General features: G+C 41.9%; 1 protein-coding gene across 4 annotated transcripts in view; it reads right to left on the bottom strand.

Annotated features, from left to right (window-relative positions):
* Window positions 1-1521: 1521 nt before the first annotated feature.
* The window catches only part of LOC122561068 (monocarboxylate transporter 12-like), a 53885-nt gene continuing 39036 nt past the window's right edge, over window positions 1522-16370 (bottom strand). For all 4 annotated transcript variants that reach the window (XM_087999033.1, XM_043712435.2, XM_043712434.2 and 1 more), the window contains exons 4-7: window positions 14329-14472; window positions 11696-12320; window positions 8650-8909; window positions 1522-4536 (exon numbers count right to left, since the gene is read on the bottom strand). In XM_087999033.1, the coding sequence (XP_087855159.1) occupies window positions 4340-4536; window positions 8650-8909; window positions 11696-12320; window positions 14329-14472 (1226 nt within the window). In that variant the 3' untranslated portion in view covers window positions 1522-4339. The remainder of the gene's footprint in view (window positions 4537-8649; window positions 8910-11695; window positions 12321-14328; window positions 14473-16370) is intronic.

Raw genomic sequence — 16370 nt, 5'->3', positions numbered from 1 at the left:
GAGAAAGAACATTGTTGGTTAATGGGGACTGGACATACATGATTAAATGGATATTTCTATTTTTGGAATGTAGGGATCAGTGGCTAATTCAATATTTATTGTCTATTATTGTCTATCCCTAATTGATCCTAAGAAGCTGACAGTGAGTTGCTGACTTGAATTGCTGCATTCGCAAACTGAAGCAGTTTTGATACAAATTGAGTGGCTTGCAGAGCCATTTCAGAGGGCAATTAAAAGTCAACACATTATTGTGGGCCTGGAGTCACATGTAATGATGATAGCTTTCATTCCCTAAAGGACATTAATGAATGAGATGGGTTTTTACAACAATCGCTGCTGTTAGACGACCTTTGAAATCCAGGTTTCCTGATCAAAATCACATTTCATTATCTGTCTTGGTAGGCTCTATTATTAGTCTAGTGACAATATCACCATCAACCCCTAATGGATATGAGGAATAATGTGCTAAAGTGGATTTGAGAAGACACTGAGAGGGGGCTAGGTTAATACACACATTAAGTTACAACTGAATGCCTTTTTATAATCGATTTTCTTGCTCTAATTATATCGATAAATCATTTTCAATCACAAATCTAAAAGCGTGGCACCACAATATACCTGCTCACCACCTCTGCTGCTTCCAGCCACACATTCTAGTTTTTAACTGGTTCTTCCTCCTGTCATTATGGAATAGCATCTCCTTCCAATCTAGCCTCCAGCATCCCACCCAGAGAAGCACACCAAAATGGGATTGTACGCAATCCGCTTGTGCTCTGCTCCATTACATTTCACCTTTGCAATGTCCCTTGAGGTATTCATCATACCTGCTCAAAGCAACAAGTTGCAAACCCAAGAAGGACAGATCAATACAGTAGAAAAGCTAAAAGCTACTGACAGAATTGCAGTTCCCCGCTGCTCCCAGTGCATTTGGCAACTTACATATAAACAAACTGACTAATTAGGCCACGGGACATTGGAGGCAGATCACCCATTCATTAAGATCATGACCAATCTGTTTGTGTTTCAATTTTATATCTTCACTTACTCCCAATAACCTTTGATTTCCTTGTCCAACAGAAATTTATCTACTTTCACAGTCATTTGAAGCTGGGAGTTCCAAAGTCACGTGACTCTTTGCAGGATCAAAATTCTGTTCAATTTTATCCTAAGAGAGTAACCCTAATTTTTAATCATGTGTCACCTAGCTCTCATAATCTTTCCATGACCACCTCATTAAAACATTCTAGGATCGTATATTCTTCAATCAACTCACCTCACGTTCTTCAAGACACCAGTTGAAACAAGACCAGTCTTAAGACATCCTTTCCTCTTAACACAACCCACTCATTCCAGGAATCAATTCCAGGAACCGCCTTCAAAGAAGATTTTCATCCATTCTTAAATAAGGAATGATCTGTCACCATGTCATGGGCTTTTGCCTTCAGCAGAGGATTTGTTCTTAATGAGGCAATACTTACGTTAGCTGCCATAACACAAGAACTAAACATGGGTAACAGTCTGGAAGATTCAATAGATGTTTATTACAGCTCTTGAAATATACATAAACATTACAGTTGCAGGCACTTCTATGTCTGAGCTAATAATCAGTTTTTCAGTGACAAACTGCAGCCCACTCACATCAGCACGTCATGCTTCAATTGACCATAGTTAAGATGGAGATCGAGATCTTTATACTTTAGGTCACATGCTATGGTACAGTTACAATATCACAAGCATGTCTCTTAAAGGTAAGCTGCATTATAGCAATCAGACATAAATCAAAGAGGCCCAAACTGTATTTAGTACTCCAAATGTAGTCTCAACAACACCCTACATAACACCCTACATACCTTAAGCATAACATACTTTATTCAAGTTAAATTCTGCTCATAATAAAGGATAGCATTCCATTAGCCTTAATTATTTACTGCATTTGTAAACTAACCTTTAATCACTCAGGCAGTAGAACATGTAGATCTCTCTGCACCTCAGAATTCTGCAGTATCTCTCTGGTTAAATAATATTCTGCCTTTATATTCGTCCTGCCAAAGAATGTATTACCCAATATTATACTCCATATGCCAGATTTTTACCCATTGACTCAATCTATCTCTATCTGTCTGCAGCTTCCTTGCCTTCCTCCCTATCTTTATGGACCTAACATTTAAAAAGGTAGCCAGCATACTTCACTTCCCCCATCTTAGTCATTGATGTAAACTAAAAGGTTGAGGACCCAACAGAGAATCCTGCGGGACTTCATTTGTCATATCCTGTGGATCAGAAAAAGATCCAATTATTCATGTGCTGCTTTCTACCAGCCAATCTTCTATCCTGCAACAATACTATGGCTTTAAGAGGTGTAGTTTGTGCTTTTTTTTAAATGAAGGAAGTTGAAACAGAGGTGGTGAGCAGTCTTATCAAAGCCAATAAGTAAACAGCTTGTGAGGTCTTGGGATTCTTTTTAAAGTTGGAACAATAGAAGCATCCTGAATGGGTGGTGTCAAGCTCCACAGAACCGGTTTGTTTTTAGTTTTAGCCTTCGGTAACAGTTGCTAGGGTTTTGAAGTTGGATGTGGAAGCTCTTATTCCTCTCTATGTTACAGCTAAAAGATGGAGTTCTCTTCCTGCTGCTAGAATTGCATGCATGACAATCTATTTACTGAATTTGCCTTTGCCAAGGGTGTATCCATGGGATACAACTATATTGGAACAGTTGCTGCTTAGTAGTTAAATAATCTATTATTCTGTTTAAGCTTTCCAACAGAGTTAAATTGTTGCAATTTATTCTTTCTTTTGGTGTGTTTTAACTATAGTGTATGATAAAGTGTGTTTTATTTCAATACTGTTGGTTTGACCAATCAAATAGCATTTGGAATGCAACATTTTGCACTTGCCTTTAAAATAAGAAAAGGTCTAAGCTATCTTCTGCATATATTTTGAGGGAGTTTGGTCTGGTTCATAACAAAACCTTACACAAGAATTCAAGGCAAATTACTTGGCATTTGGAAATGGGCTACTAAATGAACTTGGTCTGGATTAGTTAAAGATGAATTTTGTTTCACTAACTTGATTTGATGAGGTAGCAGAGAGTGTTGATGAGGGTAATGGGGTAATCCAAAAGGGAGTGGGGGCAGAGTTCATGGTCTGAAATTGCTGAACTCGATGTTGAGTTCAGAAGTGGAAAATGAGATCCTCTTCCTCCACCTTGCCTTGACCACTCCAGTCTAGGAGAGAAATATTAGAACGAGAGCAAGGTGGAGCATTGAAATAGCAAGCAGCTGAAAGGATGGAGTCATTCTTGTTAACACTGCAGTCCACAAAGCAGTCACTCAGTCGATGGTAGGTCTCACCAATGTGGTGATGGATAGCTGGTCTTCACACTCAAGGATAGTGAATCACAGTGTTTCACTGTGATCAGTGTTAAGACTATTTCTCTTTGATATACGTCAATGATATGGACTAGATATCACGGCCAGCATTTCAAAATTTGTAGATCATACAAAATGTGGAATTATGATAAAGAATTAAGGGGATGATAACAAACTCCAGAAGGTTAAGGATAGGGTGATGAAATGGACAGCACACGATACATTTTGATAGAGCGTGAGAAAAGGCAGTATGAATGAGATATAACAACTCAAAAGGATATGAAAATCTTCAGAAAGGTAGCAGGACAGAGACTGCTCAAAAAGCATGTAGGGTTGTTGGCTTAATTAATGGATGAACAGATTAGAAAAACGAGAAAACTGTATGCTTGCATGATTCCTACCTCTCTTCAGGAGTCTATATACAGTATATCATCCTTAAATTAAATGGAAGAAGTTCAACTTCAGAGGCTTTTTCTACTAACAATCAACCAAATCCTGGCTGATCGGCGCTTAAATTAATGTCCCTGTCTTTATTCCATATCTTTTGATAGACATAATTAAAGAAAATCTATGGATCACAATCTTAAAAATTTCAATTGAGCTTGTGTCATTATGAGGTATGAGATTTATGACTGACACTGGCCACATATACAATCACTGATACATTATTAGGAGTCATATGTCCACACATAAGCCCTTTGTATTGAAGAAAAGTATTGGTACAAACCAGCGACTCTGCAGTTAGCAAGCCAAGAGGAACTTGCCAAATGAAAGAGACAGAAAACATTTTTTAAAAAAACTATTATATATATGGATATATATGAAAATACTTTGGCATTGAAAGAAGTATTTATCATTAGCTTCTCAAGTATAATGATTGCCCGTATATTTTGATAATTTGAGAGCCTTTTAAAAATATGCCAGCAATTTTTTTTGCCTGCATTTTCTTAATGTCTAATGAATCCAGTTTTTCATATTGGATCACTTGATGTAGTCTGAAAAGTTGTAGTGCTAGGATCTGGCTCTATGACCGAGGTGTGAAGGTTAACTGAATTCCTGTGTTTGGTTATTTGATTGGCAGTAACCACCAGCATAGAACTGATTATCATGGACAGCCCACTGACGAGGAAGGCTGCTGTATAACTTCCTGTAGTATCCACCAACCAACCTGTGAAAGGAAAAGCAAATTTTGAATAAAATCAATGCTCAGATGCAACTTCCCTATTCAGAGAATCACTATGGCACAGATAAACATCATTAAGCCCATCGAGTCTCTTCACAGTATACCACCCATACCCACCGTGTCCCTGTCACCCCACATTCCCCATGGCTAATCTACCTAATCCGAACACTATGGGACAATTTAGCACAGCCAATCCACCCAATCTGTACACCTTTGGACAGAGAGGAAACCAGACCACCTACAGGAGACCGACAGTGAGAATGTGCAAACTCCACATAGACAGTTGCCTGAGGATGGAATTGAACCTGGGCTCGTGGTGCTGTGAGGCAGCAGTGCTTACCACTAAGCCATCGTGCCACGCTATTACAACATTTCTTTTTAATATAGCACCATCTCCACGACCGTAAGTACTGTCACATCTTCTAAGCATGGCACATTTCTCTGACATGTACAAAGCTAAGTGACTCCACTGTTAGATTCCCATTCAGCTATGGTGAAATACTACTGAAGGTTCAATCAATCTCTCTTAATGCTTTCAGAATAAGCATCGCTGTTGACAAGACTGGTTTCGGTACGTTTTTTTGGAATTGATGAATGGATAGGTTCACTCTGGGTTCATTTGGTAAAGGTATTATTTGGGTTCTCCTGGGCTATGGACTGTATGGACTCATTCATAATGTCAGGAAGTATTGGATACAGGGAGATTTGGCTATCTGGATTCAGAATTGGCTGGCTGACAGAAGGCAGAGAGTGGTTATAGATGGAAAGTATTCTGCCTGGAGGTCAGTTTTGAGTGGGGTCCCGCAGGGCTCTGTTCTTGGGTCTCTGCTCTTTGTAGTTTTTATAATGACTTGGATGAGGAGGTTGAGGGGTGGGTTAGTAAATTTGCGGATGACACAAAGGTTGGAGGTGTCGTGGATAGTATAGAGGGCTCCTGCAGGCTGCAGCGCAACATAGACAGGATGCAGAGCTGGGTTGAGAAATGGCAGATGGAGTTCAACCTGGATAAATGCGAAGTGATGCATTTTGGAAGGTCGAACTCAAATGCTGAATATAGGATTAAAGACAGGATTCTTGGCAGTGTAGAGGAACAGAGGAATCTGGGTGTGCAAGTACATAAAATTTCCCACCCAAGTGGATAGGTTGTTAAGTAAGCACATGCTGTATTGGCTTTCATTAACAGGGGGATCGAGTTTAAGAGCCGCAAGGTTTTGCTGCAGCTCTACAAAGCCCTGGTGAGACCACACTTGGATTATTGTGTCCAGTTCTGGTCACCCTACTATAGGAAAGATATAGAGACTTTGGAGAGGGTGCAAAGAAGGTTTACCAGGATGCTGCCTGGACTGTAGGGCTTGCCTTATGAAGAAAGGTTGAATAAGCTCTGACTTTTCTCTCTGGAGAGAAGGAGGAAGAGAGGAGACCTGATCGAGGTATACAAGATAATGAGTGGAATAGATAGAGTCAATAGCCAGAGACTTTTCCCCAGGGCAGGATTGACTGGTACGAGGAGTCATAGTTTGAAGATATTAGGAGGAAGGTATAAAGGAGACGTCAGAGGTAGGTTCTTTACGCAGAGAGTTGTGAGTGCATGGAATGCGTTGCCAGCTGTGGTGGTGGAAGCAGAGTCATTGGGGACATTTAAGCGACTGCTGGACATGCACATGGATAGCAGTGAGTTGACGGGTGCATAGGTTAAGTTACTATATTTTACATTAGGATTAAACCTCAGCACAACATCGTGGGCCACAGGGCCTGTTCTGTGCTGTACTTTTCTATGCTCTACATTCTATGCATGTTAGAAGCACAGGGAACGACTGGAACACAACAGATGTTTGGGCAAAGAATAATAAATGAACTAATAGTGACATTGGTTGTGAGTTAATTTCTTTTTGCACCATATGTTGGCATGGGAATTGTAAAAGGCATGTAAAGCCCCTGATCCCACCAGCAAAAAAAACCCCACTAGGTCAAGCACTTCAGTTCTGACCAGTGAGCTTTGCAGTCTGTCAGCTGCCTTATCAGTGAAGTCTCATCCTGCCTGAAACTGCCAGCAACCAGTCGGACACCTGAAGCCAGTAGAAAGTGAGGACATCATTCCTAATGAAGGCCTTTTGCCGAAAACATTGATTCTCCTGCTCCTCAGATGCTGCCTGAGCTGTGCTTTTCCAGCACCACTCTCTTGACTCAGACACTCAAAGCCACTGGGATTTGGAGAGAGTCAAGGGGAGGTCTGGGCTACACAGCCATGAAAAGCAGGTGAGAGTCCAGTTTTCTTTGAAGGGGATTGCAATGTGGAAGTTAGAGGCAGAGGCATTGAAGCCAAGGGCAAGGGGATGGCTTTTAGCTGCCACCCCATAATATGCACCATCTCTGACCACAATTGCTCTCAGATTGGGGCAACTGGAGGCCACCCCCACTAAACCCGGTTTCCCACGTCAGATAAGCAGTCAATTCTTTTGTCTGCTGGGAAGGCAGGTAACTAAGAACGCGAGATCCAGACCTTTTGGTGGTCGTTAATTGGTCATAAGGACTTTAATTAGTAACTGGTCAAGAAAGTTGTCCATAGATCGTCCCACCCAAAACTGAACTGTTGAGATGTTGGGAAGGCATTATTTGTCCTTCCCTCCATCTGTCCTGCTACCTCTAAGAAAGGGGAATGCTCCACCCATTATCAAGGTGACATCTCAAACTGTGGCATTTTGTAGCTCAGAGATTTGCTCTCCTATTTTTATGTCACACACTGTCCACATGTGAGGAGCTGAATAGCTCAGCAGCAGTTCTAAAACAACCTGAAGGCAGCAAATGTTTAACACAAAGCCTTGTCTTTAGTATTCAAAGGGCATTTGACGATTATTTGAATCGAAATAACATACAAAGGATTAGGGAAAAACTGGCACCAGCTAATGAGTTGATTTGATTTAATACTGTCACATGTAATGAGGTACAGTGAAAAGTGTTGTCTCACAGGAAGATCACGCTATACAAATGCTTCAGGGTAACAGAACAGAGTGCAGGATACAACATTACAGCTGCCAAGAAGGTGCAGAGAGAGAGAGAGATTAACATTAACATGAAAGAAGTCCATTCAAAACTCTGATAACAGCGGGGAAGAAACCAGTCTTGAATCTGTTTGTACATCTATTCAAACTTTTATATCTTCTGCCTGATGGAAGACTGTGGAAGAGAATATAACGAGGGTCTTTGTTTATGTGGGTCGCTTTTCCGAGGCAGTGGGAAGTATAGTTGGAGTCAATGGATGGAAAGCCAGTTCACATATTAGACTGGGCTGTGCTCACAACACTGAAACTCTCAGAGTTTCTTCTGCTCAGGGGCAGAGCAGTTGCCATACCACACTGTGATGCATCCAAATAGAATGCTTTCTATGGTGCATCTATAAAACAATACTCATTTGAACAGCTGCTGCAGGCAAGATGGTCTCCTTTTGTGTTATAATTATTCTGATTAAACCAGGAGGTTGCATTTCAAAATGAGAGCTTGTGATGGTGGTGGTGGTGGTGGTGGGTGGGGGGGGGGGGGGGGGGGGGGGGGGGGGTAGGGGGGGGGGGCGGTGGTGGTGCTTTTAATATTCAACTGTTACTAATGGCAAGAGTTCAGTTGGCTGGCATTAGCCAAAACATGTAAATTAGTTTTAAGAAGACATTGAAATATTAAAACCACACTTATGAAAAGCTCTTAGTTGATTATGTAGGGTGATTGAGCAGAGGGGCTGTGGTGCAGTTTGCTCAGTTGGTCAAATAGCTTATGTGTGGGATTCATTAACAACAGCAACACAGGGTTTGACCTCTGTTCCAGCCAATGTAGACACAGAACATGCTTGATAAAAAACGTGGACTGCAGATGCTGGAAACCCGAGTCCGGATTAGAGTGGTGCTGGAAAAGTACAGCAGGTCAGGCAGCATCCAAAGAGCAGGAAAATCGATACTTCGGGCAAAAGCCCTTCATCAGGAATCATCCAGCACCAATCTAATCCAAACAGAGCATGCTTCCACATCCTACCATTGCTTAAAAGATATTACTGTAGTTTAGTGGATAAGAATGCAAAAGAGATAAAAATATATTATTTAAAATATTACTGACCTGCTATTGGGGGCCCAATTAGATAGGGAATCCCGTGGATAAAGTAAACTATTCCCAGAGCAGAGGACAGGAACCTATTCCCTGCTATATCGGATGTTACCACTGGGATAAGAGCAACGTAAGCCCCGTCAAAGTATCCATAAAAAACTGCATAGGGAACAAGGAGTGGAAAGGATCTCAGAATGGGAATGAACAGAGAGCAGAGACCATCCAAGCCGACTGTCAAAATGTAACAGTATTTCCGATACTTCTTCAAGAACCTGCAGATTTAAAGAGAGAGAAAGAGCTGCCAGAATAAAAATGTGGAAATTCACTTTAAGTAAAGCAGCAAACAAGTAAAGTTTGAATGACCTATTTTTCATCGCACTCAGTATAGACAGTTGCAACTTTATCAATGGCTGTTCTTTCTTATTTAGGGGTGATTAACACCATTCAAATTTTGTATCTGTCTCTAGATTCACTCTCTTTCAAAAGTGACATTTTTAAAAACAAGAGTTGAATGAATACTGGGTATTATTAGAGTGTGCTATGTACATATTTTATAATTTGAATTGCATGAAAACTAACTTTTTCTTGCTTGGTGCTGCATGATGCCAGACTTCGCCATTTCATCACCAATCTGTTTCTATACTCCATGTAACTCTTAACCCCATCCAACCTGGACTGGCATGAACCACCTGCAACATGAAGGCCACCACCATCCAACCTCCCCCCATAACACCCCCACCCCTCCCCACCCACCACCACATCCACCCACCCAGGAGCTGGTAAAATCAAATCTCCTGGCACAGCCATCAGGTTTGTGAGTGTACCTGTTCAATGAAACCGACAGATACAAATCACTAAACAGCAGCAAAGGTTTCCCATCAAATGGAACACAATATCATTCAAGTAGTGACATTGTTACTTTAAAGTGAAAACAACAAGTGTTGGGATATATTCAACAGTTCAAACAGCAACTGTGCAGGCAGAAGTATTGGGCATAATCTTAAAGGAGTCTGATCTGGAATATGGTCTGGTTTGTGGCAGTCAGGTGAGAACTCTGGTGAGGATTATCTCAATGTCAGGAGCATCTCGCTGCATCTACTATGCTTTTTGCCAAGCAGTGAGGCAAGTTTCTGACTAGGCAGTGTCAAGTTGCCAATTAAGGGGGATTACTGCTTGTTAAACACCGTGTTGCCAGCCCAACGTAGCTCATCAATACCCAGCTTTCAGACATGAGAGCCAGTGAGGGTGCCAAGCGCATCCAAAGGATCAATGGCATCTCTGGGCAAACTCCATGGGCACTGGCCACATATTCCCCACACCCATTGACATTGGCATCCAACATGTGCCAGCCTTTAAAGAACCTTCAGCCAAGTAAGTAGGTAGCGCCCAGGGCTGTCTGGGCTTTGGGGTTGATGAGAGCGAGTGGGGAAGATGAGGAGGCCATTGACCTGCTTCCTGTACAGTGAGGGGCATTCCTCTGGATGGAGGAGGCAGCACTAACCCCACCCTTCACCACACCAGGGTCACAACCTCGTTCACTGGGTGAAGGGGACATCTCACATCTGCACCATCATGTCCACCAGGACCTCCTGGTCCTTGCCCACAAAGCAGGGCATAGGTCAGTAACCACACCGGGTAGCTCCAGTCTACACAGAGCATTTGTCTAAATGCACAAAGGCCTTTTAAAGACACACTCTCCTCGGAGATGCCAGTTAATTCCAGGATCTCCTGGTAAGTGCGAAGCTGTTTGAGATGTAACACGTGTGACACAGCGGGGCTAGAATCAGGTGAGGGGGCAGAGTAGGTAAGTAATGAGATACGTTTGGTAAGAAAACTCATTCACAGCGAGCAACCTTCTGTGATACTCAATAAAACTGACACTCAGCCAGAAAGAGTTTACGACCAGAGGACATAGGCTCACAGTAAGGGGTCAAATAGCTAAGTTTCCTCTCTCAGGGTAGTGATTCCATGGAATTCTTTACCCAGAGAGTGGTTGAGGCTGGGACATCAAGAGTATTCAAGAGCGAGATAAATTCTGAAACAGTAAGGGAGCCAAGGGTTCTGGTGACAGGCAGGAAAGTGGAGTTGAAGATTATCAGATCAATCACCATCTTACCAAATAGTACAGCAGATTCATTGGGCCAAATGGCTTACTTCTGCTCCTACATCTTACGGTCTTATAGGGTTAACTCATACCCGCACTGAGGGATTAAAGATTTTTATTGTTGCCATCTGACTAAATAATGTAATATTCCCAAGTGAGCAAGAAAACCTCCTTCATAAAATGCATTGATTCTTAATGTGCTGCACACGTAATTTCTTAGCCTGATGCTGTTGATGTCACCGATATCTCATAATATATTGACATCAATCTCTATACATCTCTTTTTGACTAGCTATAAAAGAAGTCCCTTGAGGCATATATTTTGAGTCTATTAATATCCAGTCTGTATAAAGTTTACATCCTGCTAACAGACAGTGCAAACTGCAAAGAAGAAAGCATACTAGTTATTTGTAAAACATGCTATCAAAAAAAAGGCCAAGTCGGAAATACGGTTGAGAGAATTATTCTAAAAAGAGCCAAAATTGAACTGTGTAGCAATGAGATACGCTGAATTATTAAAGCATTTAAAGTGCCCTATTAAAATTGCTTTTACTACATTTGCAATTTCGGGTTAATAGGTTCAGGATACACATCGAAAACAATTTCACATTAATCTTCCTAGGGAGACAGACATTTTTGTGGATGGTACACATACAAAATACATCTGTTGACTGATTTTGGCCTTTGTGTATATAGCATTATAATCCATTCAACCACAGGGGCTGCTGTAGCACATGTTCATAATCAATTTCAATGGAAAGTTTGAAGTTTCAATGGTGAGGAGCTAGCTGAAGACTTTTCCATTCTAGTCCAGTGAGGTACATCACACAAAGTCAGTAATAATCCTGCCCCAGTGTTATTGGGTGCTGGAGTTAGAATCCTTAGCACTTCACACCTCTGAATGATCTCATTCTAGCGCCGAATACAATTAAATATTTTCACTTGTACCCTTACCTTCTGTCCGTTATCCAGCCAAATGAAATGGTGCCAATAATGTTTATGATGCCTAGTATCGACATTAGGAAGGCTGCTTGCTGTTGGCTTACCCCAGTGCTTACTGCATATGGTACAAGATGAACAAACGGAGTGCTGCAGCCATAGGCGAGGAACAGCAGCGATGCGGCAAACACAAGGAAGTCCGGAGTCAGCAGGAAGGCATATTCTTTATATGACGGACAACAGCTGCACAGCTGCCTTTCGGCCCTCTCTTTGCTAATGAAGTTCGAATCTGCCGAAGGGCTGGGCAGTTGAGGGTCATCACATTGTGCCTTAAGGCTGCATTCCACAGAGATTTTCTCACTGGCAATGTCACTAATGGTGGAACTGCACAGCTCCTCGACAAGGGTGAGGGGTCTCAACAGAGCACCACAAACACAAATATTCGCCACAAGGCCTCCAAGGATGAGTAATGCCCCACGCCAAGAGTACTGTTCAATCAGCAGCTGAACTACTGGAGCTAAAACAAAAGTCCCAATCCCACTTCCTGACATGGCCAATCCATACGCCACAGCTTTCTTCTTGCAGAAGTACTTGCCGACTATTGATATGGCAGGAGAATAAGCTAAAGCATAGCCACAACCTGCAATACAAACAGATTTTTAAAAAAATTATGACATGCTTTTAATGTAAAAGCTATGCGATGTAAGGTAAAGATGCAGTCCAAGCTTTGATTACTTTAGACGCGTTATTCCGAGATAGACACTGAAAGGCTGCAGTTCCCATCCCAAGACCCGCTGTTCCAGTTTGCTCCTACATAGAGGAGCATGAGTCTCTTCTTAAAATATATTTTCTGTGTCAACCTATGCTGAAGCAGGTGAGACTTGAACCAGAATGTATTGAATCTGGGTCTCCTGGCTGAGAGATGGGACACTACCACAGCGCCACAAAAGCCCTTTTGAGGAGCACAAGTGACTTCCCAGTTAATGTCCACCACCTGAGCACAATTACATATGGAATTACTTTGCAATGAACATTTCCATCCAATTGTTCTCACTTTTGGCTTTCTATTGAAATTAGGTTTATCACATATTCTCAAAAGGAGGGTACGGTAAGAGATTTCAGTGGGATTTTTTTGGTTGCCTTCCCTATTTTGATAGAGAGATGGTAGAAGAGTCTCAGGAATACAAAGACTGTGCTCACAGGCTGTTAATCCTATTGCTAGATATCACTTACACATGATTAGGATATTTTATTTGTGTAGCACTTCTACAGCAGCATGCATCGTGATAAACACTGAGTAGCACAAAGCCTCCTTTCAACATGCTTCTTTGCTGTGAATGTAAAATATAAAATGGAAACATTGCAAGGTGATCGGGAAAAAGTAAGGGACTGTGTCGAATTGGGAATGACATTTCAAATATGATTTCCGGTCCAATGGATGGTCATCCACTTTGGTCCTAAAACAGAGTAAAGTCTTTTCTACAGTGGTGAAGAGTGAGAAAATAGTGGAAGTTCAAAGACCTGACTGTTCCAAGTACTTAGATCATTAAAATTTTATGACCAGCTACAGAAATTAATCAGAGCCGCTAATGGAATGCTGACCTTTATATTTGGAGGATTAGAATATAAGGAGATAGAAATTAAGTGAAAACTAAACCAAGCAGCAAATAAACCTCTCCTGGAGACCCATGACTGTTTCGAGCACCACATCTCTGGAAGCATTTAATGACCTTGGAGGGAGGGCAGTGTAATTCACTAGAATGGTACCTGAAGTCCATAGGTTACATTGTGAAGGACTAAGCAAACACATACTGCATTCCTTTGAATTTCAAGAGTTAAGGGTTTATTTGATTGAATCATTCAAGATAGAAGAACAGATAGGGTAGACAGGGAGAAACTGTTGTCTCTGCTTGAGCAGGTCTGGGGGGGGGGGGCGTGCAGTAGGAAAAAAATAACAGCAGATCTTTCAGGAGAGAAATTAGATAACACTTCAATGCAAAGTGTGGTCCAAGTTTAGAACTCTATTGCAACTAGTAACTAACACTAGATTAGATGTTAACTTACAAACTGAGACTGACAGATTTTGGTAAACCAAAGATATTAAGGGACGTCATGTGTCAGATTAAACCACAGGCCATACTTAACTAGTAAAGCAGAGAGCACTGAGCCCACTGGAGAGTTGGGTTATTCTATGGCTGCTACTGAAATTCTACATATCTGCCAAAAGTGCAGTATACAGCAAAGGGGTTGTGTAAGAATCTCAACAGTTAGTGAACTCATGCGAAAGTAGCTTCTCTTTAATTGGATATATTAGTTGTCGCATTAATATTTCATCTATGTTGGTTTTAGTTTGTTTGCTGCAGAAAAAGTTTTATAATATGGTATCATGTCCTTCGGTAATTATGATTGGTCACTGGGAAATTCATCCCTCTTAAGAAGTCTCTACAGAGATTGCAATAACATGTACGCTGACAACATCCAGCCCCACCCATCTCCCGACTCGTCCACTGTTTATAGATTGTCAGACCATTTATCTGAGTGCTGTTCTCAGTGGCTCTCTGACTTCCTCACCTTTTACCACCTAAGGATGTCCCTGGGGGATTTAGTGCACCAGTCAATTATATTTACACAGCAGTTATAGCTCTTACCAGTGACAACTCCCAGAGATAGATAGAGATACTCCAAGCAGGTAGCGAATGAGCTGAGAATGAGGCCGGCAGAAGCTAATATTCCTCCAAGAATCACTGACACTCTCGTAGAATAACGATTGCTAATAATACTTCCAACAGGTGCTACAGAGAACAAAGGGACAAACATAATAGATGGGATACACTGCGGTATCCCTATGCTGCTTTTGACTCTGTACAAATGCAAAAACTGACAAAACTCAACATAAAACAGTAATTCATGGAATAAATGACAGAGCACTTTATTTTTGCCTGGATTGGAGGGTTTGAGCTACAGGGAGAGGCTGGGGGCTTTTTTCCCTGGTGTGTCAAAGGCTGAGGGGTGACTTTATAGAGGTTTATAAAACCGTGGGAAGCATGGATAAGGTGAATAGCCAATGTCTTTTTCCCAGGGTAGGAGAGTCCAAAACTAGACAGCGTAGATTTGAGGAGAGAGAGGCAAGATTTAAATACGACCTAAGGAGCAATGTTTTCATGCAGAGGGTGGTATGTGTATGGAATGAGCTGTCAGAGGAAGTGGTTGAGGCGGGTACAATTACAACATTTAAAAGGTATCTGGATGGGTACATGAATAGGAAGGGTTTACAGGGACATGGGTCAAATGCTGGCAAATAGCACTAGATCAGTTTAGGATACCTTTTCACACAGAGGGTGGTACATGTATGGAATGAGCTGCCAAAGGAAGTGTTGGCAGCTGGTACAATTACAACATTTCAAAGGCATCTGGATGGGTATATGAATAGGAAGGGTTTGGAGGGAAATGGGCAGGGTGCTGGCAGGAGGGACTAGATTGGTTTGGGATATCTGGTCGGCATGGACGGGTTGGACTGAAGGGTCTGTTTCCATGCTGTACATCTCTACGGTCGGTATGGATGAGTTGGACTGAAGGATCTGTTTCCATGCTGTATAACTCCATGACTCTAAGTGTTATGCCACCTAAAGGTCACCATTTCAGTGTTACTCTAGGGTCATGTTCTAAAACCATCATAGCTAATGGTAGACACTGGAGAGTATTGTCGAACAGAGACCTTCGGGGTGTCGGGACATAGTTCCTTGAAAGTGGAGTCACAGGAAGACAGGATGGTGAAGAATGCATTTGGTGCACTTTCCTTCACCAGTCACAGCACTGAGTACAGAAATTGGGACATCGTGTTCCAGCTGTACAAGACATTTCTAAGACAACATTTAGAGTACTGAGTGCAATTCTGGTTGCCCTACTGTTGGAAGGATGCTACTAAACTGGAAAAAAAATTGACAAGGCTGTCATTGAAACTGGATAGTTGGATAGGCTGGAACTTTTTTCACTGAAGATAGGAGACTGAGAGGTGACCTTCTTGAGGTTTATAAAATCATGAGGGTCATACAAAAAGTGAATAGCCAAGGTCTTTTCCCGGGGTGGGGGAGTCTAAAACTAGAGGGGATAGGTTTAAGGTATGTGGGGAAAGACTTAAGAGGGACCTGAGGGGCAACTTCTTTCACTCAGAGGGTGGTACGTGTACAGAATGAACTGCGAGAGGAAGTGTTGAGGTGGGTACAATTACAACAGTTAAAATGCACTTGGACAGGTACAAGGTTAGGAAAGATTTAGAGGAACACGGACCTAATGCAGGCAAATGGGACTAGTTCAGTTTAGGGAAACTGATTGGCATGGACGACTTGGACTGCGCTGTCTGACTCCATAACTCCATGCATCCATGGCATGTGTTTAGACAGTCAAGATGTATGTAATGTACAGTGTTGTCAATAAGTGCAGAGCACAGTGTGCAAATCTGTGACATTATAGCAATGTAAATAGTTAGTGTTGTTAGCAAATTCCCAAGACTGCCCCAACAAGAATCTAGTTATTATGGCACATGCTGCACAAAGCTAACAGGTAAGGCAGCGCTCAGAGCACATCATACCAGCAGTGGTGATTGGCCTAAAATCCGTGTCCCGCAGTTGTTTTCTACTCCACATATGTCTTTGTCTGAGTTCTCTGCAGCAGAACCCAAGTGCACCTTTGT

Source organism: Chiloscyllium plagiosum, unplaced genomic scaffold, assembly GCF_037043375.1.
Source record: "Chiloscyllium plagiosum isolate Xiang-an unplaced genomic scaffold, Cpla_swu_hap1 HiC_scaffold_22, whole genome shotgun sequence".
NCBI classification, from domain to species: Eukaryota; Metazoa; Chordata; class Chondrichthyes; order Orectolobiformes; family Hemiscylliidae; genus Chiloscyllium; species Chiloscyllium plagiosum.
Note: the sequence above shows the minus strand (reverse complement) of the source record. Positions and strands in the feature narration are given on the sequence as shown.